Below are 14,715 nucleotides of genomic sequence, written 5' to 3' on the forward strand. Positions count from 1 at the left end.
CGACTGGACAACAGCAACTCGAAAGATAGATAGGAGACTTAGGGGGCAGCGAGTTTATGTTAATGGGCAAGGAACGATTTGGAAAAGCAGGGTGAGAATGGTTGCAAACTCAAAGAATGTAATCAAGGCCACTGAATTGTACATGTAGAAATTGTTGAATTGGCGTATGTTCTGCTGTGTATATTCTCAACAACAAAAACAACAAACATAAAATAAACAAACGTTTTCATCACCCCAGAAGAATGTTCATACCATTTAAGTAATCACTTCCCGTTTGTCTACCCACCGCGCCCCCGCCCCGCCCCGTCCCTAAACCAAAAACCAAACCCACTGCCATTGAGTGGATTCCGACTCATAGCAACCCTATAGGACAGGGTAGAACTGCCGGATGGAATTTCCAAGGAGCGCCTGGCGTATTTGAACTGCCGACCTCTTGGTTAGCAGCCGTAGCACTTAGTCTCTACGCCACCAGGGTTCTGCCAACCTCCCCCACCACAAATCTGCTTTCTGCCTCTATGAATTTGCCTGTTGTGGACATTTCATATACAAGGAATTATCCAATATGTGGCTTTTTGTGTCTGGCTTCTTTAACTCTGCATAAAGTCTTCAAGGCTCACCCATGTCATAGCACGGATCAGTACGTGGCTCCTGAGCTTAGCTGCTAACCAAAAAGGTCGGCAATTCAAATCCACCAGTCACTCCTTGGAAACCCTGTGAGGCAGTGCTACTCTGTCCTATAAGGTCATTATGAGTCAGAATTGACTCGACAGTAACGGGTTTGGGTTTTATCATTCCATGGCATGGATAGACTACAATTTCTTTCCATTCATCCGTTGAAGGACATTTGGGCAGCTTCTACCTTTCCATTATTATGAATGATGCTGCTATAAACATTTGTGTGCACATTTTTGTGTGGACATATTTTCATTTCTCTTGGGTATATACAGTGAAACCTGTGAGAGCCAGTATTCAATGGGACTGCCTTGTTCTTCCAGGTCTCTAAAGTTTTCCACCTTTGACAGGGCGCAGTCTTACCACTTTTCTGTTGTTCTCTATTAGTGGAAAATATGTGAATTTTCCTTCTATGATAGGTTTCCACCTTACACAGGTTCCAGCTTTCACAGGTTTTACTACACCTAGGAGAGTGGAATTGCTGGGTCATGTGGTAACTCTTGGAAACCCTGGTAGCATGGTGGTTAAGAGCTATGGCTGCTAACCAAAAGGTCCACAGTTAGAAAACCACCAGATGCTCCTTGGAAACCCTGTGGGGCAGTTCTACTCTGTCCTATAGGGTCGCTATGAATCGGAATCGACTCGGCAATGGGTTTGGTTTGTTCTTGTTTTTTTTTGGTGGTAACTCTATATGTAGCTTTTCAAGGAACCACCAAATTGTTTTCTACAGCGAATGGACCATTTGTATTCTCATCAGCAACCTGAGACATATCTTAGCAGTACCAGGCTTAGGGGATCTTTCCTGGCCCAAACCTTGCCTCCCACCCCTGTGCCCACTCTGCAGAGACCCAAAGCAGCAGCCTGTAAAAGACGACAATGAAGAAAAAGTGAAGAGGCTGGCCACACCTTCCTCCCTCTTTCCAGGTTTCCAGGGCTGCATAAGGTCCTGGCTGGGTGGGGAGAGAAACTTGAGCTTGGGATTTTCGTATTATATTGGATGGGACTTTTAATTGCTAGAGGGGGACTGTTCTTGTGATTAAAAGGAAAAACTACGGTACTGCCCAAAATTTTACTAGGAGTGGGAAATAATGGGTCCAGAAAGTAGGTCTGAAGGAGCAGTGGGGGAAAAAAATTAAGTCCAGCTAATTCAACAGGTCATTCTATTTAACTACTGAATGGTATTCCAGCACAATGAATTACTGCGTTTCATTTGCCCGTTGATTTTTTTCTAATTTTTTGGAATTACAAATAACACTGCAGTGAATATCCTAGTACTCATCTCCCTGGGCTCTACACAAAACATGTCTGCAGGTCATAGGTGGCTGCTGGAAAGGAAACATTTGTTTAGTGCCTCGTATACAGTTTGCCTGGCCTCTTAGGTATGTACACTCCTTGATCTTCATAACAGCCCTCTAAGGCTTAAAGGAGGAGCCCTGGTGGCACAACAGTTAAGTGCTTGGCTGCTAACTGAAAGGTTGTCATTCGAACCCATCCGGTGGCTTCTCAGGAGAAGATCCGACAATCTGCTTCTGTAAAGATCACAGCCTAGAAAACCCTATGGGGCAGCTCTACTGGGACCCGGGGCCACTATGAGCTGGAATCAACTCGACAGCACCTAACAACTACAACAAGGCTTAAAGTAATTTGTCCAAAAATTAACAAAGCCAAAAGTTGGTTCTTTGAAAAGATGATAAATCCCTTGTTGTCATTGTTGTTAGGTGCCAGGGAGTCAGTTCTGACTCATAGCAACCTATGTACAACAAAACAAAACACTGCCCGGTTCTGTGCCATCCTCACAATTGCTATGCTTGAGCCCATTGTTGCAGCCACTGTGTCAATCCATCTTACTGAGGGTCTTCCTCTTTTTTGCTGACCCTCTACTTTACCAAGCATGATGTCCTCCTCTAGGGACTGGTCCCTCCTAATAACATGTCCAAAGTATGTGGGATGAAGTCTCACCATCCTTGCTTCTAAGGAGCATTCTGGCTATACTTCTCGCCCCTACCTAGCAAGACTAATTAAGATTAAGAGATTGAGTGAGTATAAGTTACCAATATCAGGAATGAAAAGGGGACCTCACTACAGGTCTTAGAGACATCATAAGGAAAGTGATGGAATATTGCAAACAATTTTATGCCAATAAATTCAATAACTTAATGAAATAGACAAGTTTCTTTAAAAACACAGCTTCCAAACCTGATTTGAGAATAAATAGAACTTCTGAGTAGCTCTGTATCTGTTAAAGAAATTGAGTTAGCAATCAAAAACCTTCTCACAAAGAAAACTCCAAGCCCAGATGGTTTCATTGGCTGGTAAAATCTATTATACATTTAAGGAAAAAATAATATCAATATTACACACATTTTTTTTTTCAGAAAACAGAGGAGGAGGGGACACTTCCCAACTCATTTTATAAAGCCAGCATAATCCAGAAACCAAAACCTAACAAGGACATTACAAAAAGGTAATTGTCTAAGGTCTCCCAGCTAATAAGTAGCTACCAGTATCAGCTGCTGTCAAGTTGACTCAACCCACGTGCGTCAGAGTAAACTGTGCTCCACAAGGGTTTCAATGGCTAGTTTTTCAGAAGCAGATCACCAAGACTTTCTTCCCAGGCTCCTCTGAGTAGACTCAAACCTCCAACTATTTGGTTAGCAGCTCATTGAGTTAACCGTTTTTACCACCCAGGAATTCCTAGAAAGTAGTGGACCCAGGATTTGAACCCATGTCTGCCTGACTCCTAAGCTCAAGCTTTACCTCCATCCTTGCCTATCCTATTCCTGAGAAAGGAATCAAGATATTCACATTTAGGCACAGATCTTTCGGGGTCCAATAAAGATTTAGACATATACCAAATCCAACCTAGTGCTTAAAATTCTTAAAGACATAAGCCCCAAATTATAAACCCACGCATACATAAAACAGCTGTAACCACTTTATGGAATCAAGGCTGAAACGTTTAATTTCCTATGTGATCATCAGGATGTTATATTAATAAATAAAAATCAAGCTTAAAAATCCCTCCTCATGGTAGGGATTTCTGGGGCATGTCGCTATATTCTATATTTCATGTAGAAATATTCCATATTTCTATAATGTGGAATGTTTTTCCCAATGAATATGTGTTATTTTGTAAGTTTTTTAAAGTACTTTTTTAAAATTTAAAAGTCTATATACAGGGAGTTGTTGCTGAAGGGGTACTGAGTTTCAGTTTGGGGTGATAAAAAACAGCAATGGACAGTGGTGATGGTCGTTCAATCAATAATGGTGAATGCAATTAATGTCACTGAATTGTACAAGTAAAAATGGTTAAAATAGCAAATGTTTTGTTACATATACTTTACCATAATAAAAATTTTTTTAAACCTGAAAAAAAAAAATCCCTCCTCAGCAGCTTTGTGTGTTCTGCTCCTGCACCTTGCCCTAGAGAAGCACACAGCACGCCTAGTCAGCTCTGAGCCAGGATGCACGCTGTGGGAAACGTGGTCACTGCATGATGTCTCTGTGTTCAAAGAGACACAAAGGAAGTGGGTGAACCCTGGGGGCTGACACGTGCCCCCAGTCAGCAGGGGTGTGGAGACAGTGCAGGGCTTTCTTCTTTCTGGGTTATAAATACCCAAGTCCTGCCCTTTGAAGCTGCAGGGTACTCGGGCTGGGGCAGGGCAGGGGGCTCAGAGGCAGGAGAGCTGGGCGGAAGGTGGCCTTGGCCTTGGCTGGGGCCCTCCCCCTTCCACCTACAGGGATGCCTGGCATCTCCACCTCTGTGAGGCCTGGCTGTTCCAAACAATCCCTCTCGCTGGACTCTCAAAGCAGCCCTACCGTTACAGCACCTGTGGCATGACCTGCTATCGGTTCTCACAAGTCTATCCCCCTTAGCAAGTCACAAAGTTCTTGTAGGATTTAGACCTTTAGTGGCCCAAAGCCTTGAAAAACTTACTGTGCCCTCTTCTCAAATGAAATTCAAAATGAAAACACTCCTAATCTGGAAATACAAAATTTAGCACATATACGCAATTTTTTTAATTATTTTTTATTGTGGCAAAGTATATAGAGTAAAGCCTGTGAAAGCTGGAATGTGTGTAAGGTGGAAACCTGTCAGATAAGGAAAACTCAAATATTTTCCACTAAAATGTGCGTACCTTGCCTATCGGATAATCCGACCCTGCCTGTGGTGCTCCACATAAACCATTTTCTCTGTCACTAACTTATCAACAGAACTCCCTCGATCCTGGCCAAACACGTTGATCATCCTTTCACTGGAAGCATCGTTGAGAATCTGCTACACCATATTTTACCCACTGATTTCCAATGGTCTATTGATCTGAGTAATTTGCTGGCTAGTTGCCTCCAGTCCCTCCTCAGATTGATGAAATCCTGCTTGCAAGCTCTCCTCTCTGAGTGAGCTGCTCCCTCCTCAGCGCTTCCATCCTATTTTTGCCATAACCGCAGTAAAACCAAAAACCAAACCGATTGCTGTAGAGTTAATTCCAACTCATAGCAACCCTGTAGGAAGGACAGAGACAAACTGCCCCACAGGGTTCCTAAGGCTGCAATCTTTACAGAAAGCAGACTGCCACATCTTTCTCTCATAGAGTGGCTGGTCTGTTCAAACTGCTGCCCTTTCAGTTTGCAGCAGAGCGTGTAACTACTGCACCACTAGGGCCCCTTTGTAACCATAAAATAGTAGAACGTTAAATTTCAAAGAAAGCAAATAAACAGCAGGTGGCTACCATCTCCCCTAACCCCCAACAATAAAAAAAAAAGCCCAGTTGCCATCAAGTCGTTCCCACTTATGGCGGCCGATGTGTTGTAGAGTAGAACTGCACTCCATAGGGTTTTCAGAACTGTGACCTTTCAGAAGCAAATCAGCAGGGCTTTCTTCCAAGGCACTCCTGGGTGGACTTGAACCTCCAACCTTTCAGTTAGCAGCCAAGCGAGTTAATTGTTTAGATTACCCAGGGACTCCCCCCAACATTAGACATCCCGGGTGGAATCCCAGTCCTACTCAGCCTCTCCAGGCTGCGACTACCCACTGCTCAGATTTGCTGTCCCAGCTCCCTACGTGGGATCATAGCTCTTCACCAGGATGCTGGTGCTGGGTTCCTTGAGTAAGGAGCATATCTCGGGCATCTTTGTATCCCCAACCTGAAGCTCGGGCCTGACCCATAGAGGATCCTCATAAAATTTTGCTGGATGAACATGAGACATGCTCGGGCCTTGTGGCGCCCACTCCTCCAGCACAGGTGAGGTGCCAGCACCCAGATGGTGGCAGGGGGTTCTGCATCCTGTCAGGAGCCCAGAGACTTGGTCTCCCCACAACCCAAAAGTCAGAGCCATACCTTGTCTTTGACACTGTGGTCACAGCCAGAGCCCACTAGGAAGTCCAGGGCGTCCAGCTGCCCATGTTCAGCGGCCCGGTGAAATGCTGTCCTCCCCAGCTGCCAGGAGGAAAATGAGAGTGAGCCTTCTGTATCCTGGAGAGCACTTATTCCCACCCTGCCCACCTGCTTTCTGCTCCCCAGCCACTGCCCCTCCCCTCTCCACACACTCCATCTTGAAAGCCCAGACCCAACCCCCAAAGAGCCACTCAGTGGGATCCATGCTTCCAAGAGACCTGAGGCTGGGGGCCACAGTCTCCATGAGGGGCTCTCACCACCCCTCTAGCCTTTACTCTCGATATCCCAATAGATCTGAACTCACACACAAAGCACCCCTTTCCACCTCAAAAGCTCTGGTCATGTGCTCCCCTTCATGTGGAATGCCCCCCGCCCCCCAATCTTACCCACAAAATCCAATTCAATCACCAAATGCCACCTCCTCCAGGAAGCAGAGAGCAGGGCTCCCTTCTCTGAGCCTGTCTAGTCCTTGACCAGGGCCTCCCCGAGGGGATGGACCGTGTTCCCCTGTATCCTGCACATCTGTTCCCTAACACCCCTTCCAGACCATAAGCTCCCGAGCCAGGCCTGGGTCTGCATTACCCATAGCTCAAAGGACATGTTCAAGGAATGCAGGCACCAGGGGAGCCGGTGGGCAGGAGAGGCCCCAGAGCCCCAGGCTCAATGAGAAGGACAAACGGCCTTAAGACGGCGCTCACCTTGTCAGCGTGGTCCAGGGCCACATCCTCCAGGTCCTCCATGATGAATGCCAGCACCAACACATGGCCTTTTTGGGCTGCACAGTGCAGTAGGGACAGGCCGTCCTGGAAACAAGCCCAGGGTGGTCCCTGCAGTCTGGGAAGGGAGACCCTTCTCACAACCTGGCTGTCCACCAAACCATGAGTGTTTGGGACCCAGGATGCAGCTTCCCCTTGGAAACAACATGGTGAATGGTAGATGGGCCTCTGGGATAACCACGGGGCCTACTCAGTCTCACAGGGGTTGCTGGGGATCAGGACACCAGAGTTCAAACCCCAGCTCCAGCACGTATCAGTTCTGTGTTCTTGGCAAGACACATCTACCTTTCCGAGCCTCCATTTTCTCATAGGTCAGACTGGGATGCTAATTTCTGACTACCTCAGGAGCAGGTGAAAGGAACGGATGGCATCACCTACATGAAAGTATTTTATAAACTGAAAAAAGATTCAGGTGAGGTGGTGTAGCACTAAGGTGTCCCAGAACATGCCCACAGAACACTGCTCTGAAGGCTGTAGGCACCTGCCTTCCTACAGCTGCAAGTGAAGAAGCAGGTGACAGAGGGCCCCATGTGTGTCACAGGAGGTGACCTCCTGACCCTCCAGCATCAGGAGGACTGACAGCAGACACGCTCTGCAGGGACTGGAAGGAAGTGGCCTGGGGAGGAGGGTAGACAGGAAGGAGGTCTCTGGCCCCAGACGCAATTCTGTCTATAACCTACACAGCAGGCCCCATGCTTCACAGCACAGGCAGGGCACACAGTAGGCACTCAACAAACACTTGTGGAAACTACTGGCAAATTCACACTTGAAAGTTCTTAGTAGCTGGAAAGGTCTTAGAGCTCTATCTTAAGCTCCTTTTGCGTGACTCTGAAATTTCATCTAAGTAGACCCCCAGTGATCTAAACAGCCTTTTGTCCCCCCAGTAACTGCCCACCACCCAATTGCAATATCCCATTTGAGGGAAAAAGACAAGCCCTGATGAACATGTCTAAAGGAGGGATACAGAGGAGGGCAGTAAGTAACGCTCAAACTCTGAAGGTTAAGTATCACTAATACCTGACGAGTTCCAGAGTGGCATAAATGGTGCCCAGAGGGACCTCAGAAGATAGGCTTGGTGATCTGCTTCCAAAAGGTCACAGCTTTGAAAACCCTGTGGGGCAGTTCTACTCTGCACACAGGGGTCACCACGGTTCCGAATCGATTTGACGGCAACTAACAACATGGAAACCCTGGTGGCATAGTGGTTAAGTGCTACAGCGCTAACCAAAGGGTCAGCAGTTCAAATCCACCAAGTGCTCCTTGGAAACTCTATGGGGCAGTTCCGCTCTGTCCTATAGGATCGCTATGAGTCAGAATCGACTCAACGGCACTGGGTTTGGGGTTTTTTTGGTTTTAACAACAACATGGTAAACTAAAGCCAGTAATATATGTGCTTTTTTATTAATCTATTAAACAAAATCTGGGGGTGGCTCTAAAAAAAGGCTCTAATAGCTACTGTAAATTCAAAGTAGTAAAGAACATAAATTGCATTTTGAAAAAACTATAATGTGATATGAAAATGGGAATGGCCACATTTTCCATAGGTGGCAAAGTCACAGGTAACACTAATACTATATGATTCGTTGCCTACACCCATCATTGAAAGAAATGCTAAATTTCTAAGTAAAAGATAATGAAAATAAATATGTAATTTTTTCCCCATCGAATTTATGGATCCGGTGAATTCTCTCCAAGGACCCAGGTTGAGAAGCTCTGGCTGAGGGTACTATGGCCCTGAAGTGTTTGCATCTTCATAAGAGCCACTGAGTCCCCATACGTTGAGGCACCAGTGGAAGGATTCCAGGATTTTGCCTCGTGGAGCACAGAAGCCCTCAACAGGGTCCCCCCAGCCACAGCCCACACCAGGGAAGGGACTGCTAGGTCCCCCATGTGTCAGGCATGACACCGAGCTACACTGGCTTCTCCCACAGTTCAGGGGTGGGTACCAGCGCCCCCATCATCAGACGTGAAGACTAAGCTCAGAGCAGTCAATAGCTCCCCCACGGTCCCACAGTTGAGTAAATGATGCCTGTGTTCCTCTCAACCCACCACACCAACCACAGGGAAGTGGGGCCAGCAGGACAGCCCTCTCATTTTATCTTCCTAACCACTGTCCAAAGGAGCCCTGGTAGCTAAATGGTTAGTACTTGGCTGCTAACCAAAAGTGTGAACAATTTGAACCCACCCAGCGGTCCCACGGAAGGACAACCTAGCGATCTGCTTCCCTAAAGATTACAGAGCAGTTCTACTTTGTCGCATGGGGTTGCTATAAGTTGAAAATGACTCGACAACAAAAACAACCTCCACCCTCCAAGGAGGTTACTTTGATTCCTCTTTTGTAAATAAGGAGGCTGGCCAGATGTCTCGAGACTGTCCCAAGATCACTGAGTAGTAAAGGGTGAGGAGGGTGGGAGATCAGAAGACAGAGGGTCCCAGGCTTTTCATGCTGATGGAGGAGCCCTCCCCAGCTCCTGCGGAAGCAGTTAGGGGACCCAGCTTCCAGGGCTGAGCTCAGCTGGGGGCTCAGTAAGGATCTGAAAGGGCTAGAGCAACGGGGGCAGAGGCAGGTGGGAGGGAAGAGGGGACAAGCAGGGGCAGAAGGAGGCAAGGTGGGTGGCAGCAGTAGGTGGGGGCAAATGGGGACAACTGGGAGCAGATGAAAGCAGGAGGAAAGAGCATGAGCACAAATCCGGAGAGAGGCAGGCGGGGGTGAAAGGCTAACAACTGGGACCTCACCTTGTTCTCACAGTGGATCTTGGCCCCTGAGTTGACCAGGATCTGGAGGGTCCGTAAGTGGCCAAACCAGGCAGACAGAAGAAGTGCGTTCATCCCAAACTAGGAGAGAGGACATGGGGGAGGTGAGGAGGCATGGCTGTGTCACCTGGGTCCTGCTGTCCACATTGCAAAATCATCAAGCTGTGAGGGGCCATAGGGGCCACCTAATCCAGAAAGCTCCAAGCTTTAGAATACAAACAGCAAGACTTTTTTTTTTTTTTTTAAATAAAGCCTGATACGCCATTGCCAACTTATTTTTTCCTAAATAAAGGTCTTAAAAGAGCTGCCACCTACTCTCATCATCATACAAAGAAAGGCCATTTAATACCAAAAACTTGGAAGAAACTAATCTCAGAATATATTCTTTCCAATATAACTTCATGAAAGGGTTGATGATGCCTCATCCTGGGCTAGCGTTTGAGAATCGACTGTTTTAATCTCCCACAGAATATCCTCAAGGCATGAAGCCTGAACCCAAATGTGTTCAGAGTGGAATCTCACCACCAAAGCAGATGTCCCCTGTGCTGTAAAACACTGCTCACTGTTAGGAAGTTCTTCCTGATGTTGCACTGAAATCTGTATCCCGGTAATTTCCACCCCACCAGCCTTTGAAGCAATGGAAAACACATCCAGTCCCTTCAGCCCAGCACCTGTTTGTGCATGCTTTTTCTGGTCATGTGTGAAGCTCATGGTCATGGAGCCCCCGATGACCTCAGCCATTGAGCCTTCCCTTCTCTGTGAAACTCATCCTCAGGCCTCCAAACTCACCTCCCAGGATGCAGCAGCAGCCAGCCCTCCTCCTTGAGTTGGTTTTCACTGTCTCTCCTTGGGTGTGACGGTATCAGGCAGGGTCTGGGACCATCACCATCTTTGCCCTAGAGGCTGTGCTGTCCATCCTCAGGGTATGATGGCCACCCCAATGCGTGTTTGTAGGTTGTGCGTTCTTAAACCAGAATGTATTTTCCCACAGAAACAGGATCACATTTCCTGGCGAGGCCAGAGGCCTGTGGTATGGCCTCATTCTGATGGGTCAAAGCCTCTCCCCACAGGTGTGAGGAGCAGGCCTGTGGTGAGCAAGAGCTCCAAAGCCCAGCTGGGAGTGGAAACACAGAGCCTGCCTCAAGGGGAGCTCTGGAGTCAGGGTCCCCCTAACCTGTCCCTGCCCTCAGTCACTCCAAACCACCTGGGGCAGCAACCAGAGGACAAAGCTGGCCAGCTCCTAGTTCTTCAGAATCAGCCCCAGTCTCACAGTCTGGACCTCTGATGGGGAAGGTGGCCCACCCTCAGTGCCCAGCATGGAGGACCCCATATCACAGCTACCTCCCCACTGGCTCCACAAGGAGTCTTTGTGAGGGTCACCAGGAAAAAAGTGGTCTTACTGGCTGGCACCAGAATTTTTCTTAGAGAGGGAACAACTGTCTTTGTTCAGGTGAAAGCCTTGACAAGTGGTCAAGATGAAAAGTGAATCCCAGTGGGAACTGGCTAATCAGCAGACACCTGAGCATCCAAAGAGAGAGTTTCACTGCTCTGCCTTAGAAAGAATTTGCCAGAATTTAGAGGTGGGCGTGGGGGAGTTAAGAGAAAGATGCAAACATTGAAAAGAGGAGGTGGAACCCAGGCTGAGGTCCAAGACAAGGAAAGGGCCACGGCACTTTAAAGAACAAGATTGTCAAAGACAGGATTGCATGAGTTTCCACTATTTTCGTGTGTGAAATAAGTCCCCTCTTTCTCTTATTTTGAAAAGGTCATCTGACATCAAAGACCTTAGGTAGACGGGGTCTTTGTGGAAATTGGGGAGAAGGATCCATGTTTGGGATGACACCAGGGTAGTGACAAAGGACTATTTGCAAAATATCAAGAGAATGGCAAGAGTAAGCAGAAGCTAGAAGAGTCAGCAAGCAGTGACCACAAGAATTTAAGGGCTTCCTTCTAAAATCTTGAGGAGGCTGCAGGATCTGCCATAGAACCTCAAATGGGGACTGGAGCTGGTCTCAACTAGAGCTGAAGAGGCCAGAAAACTAGCACTGGCTCAGAGCTCAGCACCTGGGAGAGTATCAGTGACTGTGGGCTGGCTGGCTGGCTGAAGAAGGGACTGAATAAGGACAGGGCCGAGTCCACAGGGAGATGCCCACAGGAGCTTGGGAATGAAAGGTGTCAAGGCTTAGGGCTGGGAAATGAGAGTCATGGGAGCCAGAGCCTCCTGCCAGTGGGAACCGGACACACTTCACAGCCCTAAACCAGCTTTTATCCCCCTGCATTAGTCCCAGGAACTGTCCAGGACAGAGCCCTGTGGCATATCACTGGAGACCTGCCCCCAACAACAGGACTCCTCTTCTCTCCTGTCTCCCCCTCCTTCCTGTTACTAAAGCAAGCATGCCCACTAACTTTCTTATTTTTCAAAATGCATTTGTTGCTGTTAGCAAACTATTATGGATTGAATTGTGTCCCCAAGAACATGTATATCAGTTTGGCTAGGCCACGATTCCCAGTATTGTCCACCATTTTGTTATCTGATGTGATTTTCCTAAGTGTTGTAAATCCTATCACTATGATGTTAATGAGATGGATTACCTACCTATCCTTTGCTGTCGAATCGATTCCAACTCATAGCGACCCTATAGGGCAGAGTAGAACTGCCCCGTAGGGTTTCCAAGGAGCGCCTGGTGGATTCAAACTGGCGACGTTTTGGTCAGCAGCCGTAGCTCTTAACCACTATACCACCAGGTTTTCTGATGAGATGAGTTAGCAACAGTTACATTGATGAGATCTATAAGATTAGGTTGTGTCTTATAAGCCAATCTCTTTTGAGATATAAAAGAGAGAAGCAAGCAGAGAGACAGGGGAACCTCATACCACCAAGAAAACAGTACTGGAACAGAGTGTGTCCTTTGGACCTGGGGTTCCTAGACCAAAGGACGACTGATGATAAGAACCTTCCACCAGAGCCGACAGAGAGAGAAAGCCTTCCCTTGCAGCTGGCACCCTGAATACAGACTTGTAGCCTACTAGACTGTGAGAGAATAAATGTCTGTTAATTCACTTGTGGTATTTCTGTTATAGCAGCCCTAGATGACTAAGACGCAAAGGAATCAGACAAGATTTATAAAAAAGACTCCTTCTTAATGTTCTCCCTCATGTCTTCTTCTCTCACTCAGCCCCTGAAGGAAGAAACAGAGCAGAGTGGTGATAATGGGGGTCTTTGTGGGCAAAAGGTAGAGGCAAAAGCCTGCAGTGTTTCGCTGGAAAACTCATAGTAAGGATCCCAGACACCCTCCTTCCCGAGCCACCTTGAAATGAGCCCTAAGCAGGTTTTGGGAGGACTTGGGGAGGGTTGCAAGGGTGGGTGTTGTTGCCCCACCCCCAACCCTGGGTTATAATCCCCCTTGTGGTGGGGTCTGAGAGCAGAGAGAAGCCTGGACAAAAAAAGCGTTTCTATGGGCAGCTATATCTCTGTAGGAAGTCTATCATTTTTTAAAAGCTAAATTTAGACCCTTAAATGAATCCCTGCCAAATGCCACTGTCAGAATGTGTCTCACCCAGGGCTGTCCCTCACTGTGGACTTTATAGTGTATTCTTTAGCGATCTCTCCCAACAATGTGCTGCCAGCCAATTTGTTAAGCAAGACTGTTCATCTTTAAGTCGCTGACTAAAGGGTTAACCAGGGCAGAGCCCTGTGGTATATCATGACAGACTTTCTCCTGGTGACTTTCAATCTACCTAATTATCGTTCCTACAGCTTGTTCACATGGTATCACGAGGGACTTTTCAGGGACTCCGAGAGCGGAAAAGCCCTTGGAAATAGATCTTTACTCAGCAATAAATTCAGGGGAAAACAGGGTTAGTGCAGTGTCACCGGCCCGGAGGACTCTGACGCCCCGCCCACCTGCACTGTGTGTCAGCTTATCAACAGGACCCTCAGCAAAGACAGACAGCTGGCTCAGAGACCCAGGGGTAGCGCAGATGCCCCTCCCCTACCCTGAGACAGACAGACACACACCCAAACAGGCAAGCCTCTTAGGGCCCGTACCGCATCCTCATCGTCCAGAGCAGCCTTGTGCTCCAGGAGCAGCCGCACAGCCTGCTCGTGCCCTGCGCCGGCAGCCCAGTGCAGGGCCACCCTGCCCACCTGCCAGGTGATAGAGGACACCTGTCAGGTGTGCCAGCTGCCTAGCCTGCCTCTCACATCCTCCCCTACTCCCCTGCTGGGATAGCTGGTCTGCTGGCTTGGAACGCCCTTCCCTCCGTCAAGGTCTCACTCTGTCGTCAAGGCCAGCTTGGTGTCTCATCCTGAAGGAGGCCCTGTGGGGCTCCCTGCCCCTACACCAGGGTTGACCCTTCTCCCTTTCACACACCCTTGCCCTGGCCGTGACCACTCTGGGTTGTGGAAACTGCCCCCTCCATTCTGTTGAAAGTGCCTCTGGGACCAAATATGCCTCGGTTCCTCTGTGCCCAGACACCCAGCTGCCGGGCACAAATGGTCCTGCAATGAGGAGATGGGCTAGAAATGAATGCCTCTCAAGGGCCACTGCTCAACTTGCTAATCCAGGGCTGCCTCTCGCTCCATTCTCAAGTGATTATTCCTGGGCAGGTGAGGGGTAGTGTTGAAGGTCCATGGTGAAGGGCAGCGTTGAGGGGCCGTGGTGAGGGGCTCTGGTAACGGGCTGTGGTGAGGGGTAGTATTGAGGGGCCGTGGTGAGGGGCTGTGGTGAGGGGTAGTGTTGAGGGACCATGGTGAGGGGATGTGGTGAGGGGCAGTGATGAGGAACCATGGTGAGGGGCTGTGGTGAGGGGCCATGGTGAGGGGCTGTGCTGAGGGGCTATGGCGATGGCCATTGTGGAGGGGCACAGGTGAGGGCCAGTGGTGAGATGCCTGTGCTTCCTACAAGGAGAGAACCTCTTCAGGTTTCCTCCCCGTCCAGCCCCTCGGCCTGGGTCTGCTTCCTGATGTCTGATCCCCTGCATCCCTCCTCCCACCTCTAGAAAACAAACCAGCCACCTAGGATTGGTTTATAATCCTAGGAGCTCAACAGACTAGCATTATTCTCCAAATCCCCATGGGGCGCCTGAGTGCCTGGGTTCTGCCCCCTCCCTCCCTC

The 14,715-nt window shown here is 48.4% G+C and overlaps 1 protein-coding gene across 1 annotated transcript in view; it reads right to left on the reverse strand.

The window, feature by feature from the left end:
- ANKDD1A (ankyrin repeat and death domain containing 1A) overlaps positions 1–14,715 on the reverse strand; it is a 43,633-nt gene that overhangs the window by 19,000 nt on the left and 9,918 nt on the right. The window contains exons 3-6 of the mRNA XM_003418414.3: positions 13,611–13,745; positions 9,581–9,679; positions 6,767–6,871; positions 6,012–6,110 (exon numbers count right to left, since the gene is read on the reverse strand). Coding sequence (XP_003418462.3) covers positions 6,012–6,110; positions 6,767–6,871; positions 9,581–9,679; positions 13,611–13,745 — 438 coding nt within the window. The remainder of the gene's footprint in view (positions 1–6,011; positions 6,111–6,766; positions 6,872–9,580; positions 9,680–13,610; positions 13,746–14,715) is intronic.

Source organism: Loxodonta africana, chromosome 13, assembly GCF_030014295.1.
Source record: "Loxodonta africana isolate mLoxAfr1 chromosome 13, mLoxAfr1.hap2, whole genome shotgun sequence".
In the NCBI taxonomy this organism is placed as follows: Eukaryota; Metazoa; Chordata; class Mammalia; order Proboscidea; family Elephantidae; genus Loxodonta; species Loxodonta africana.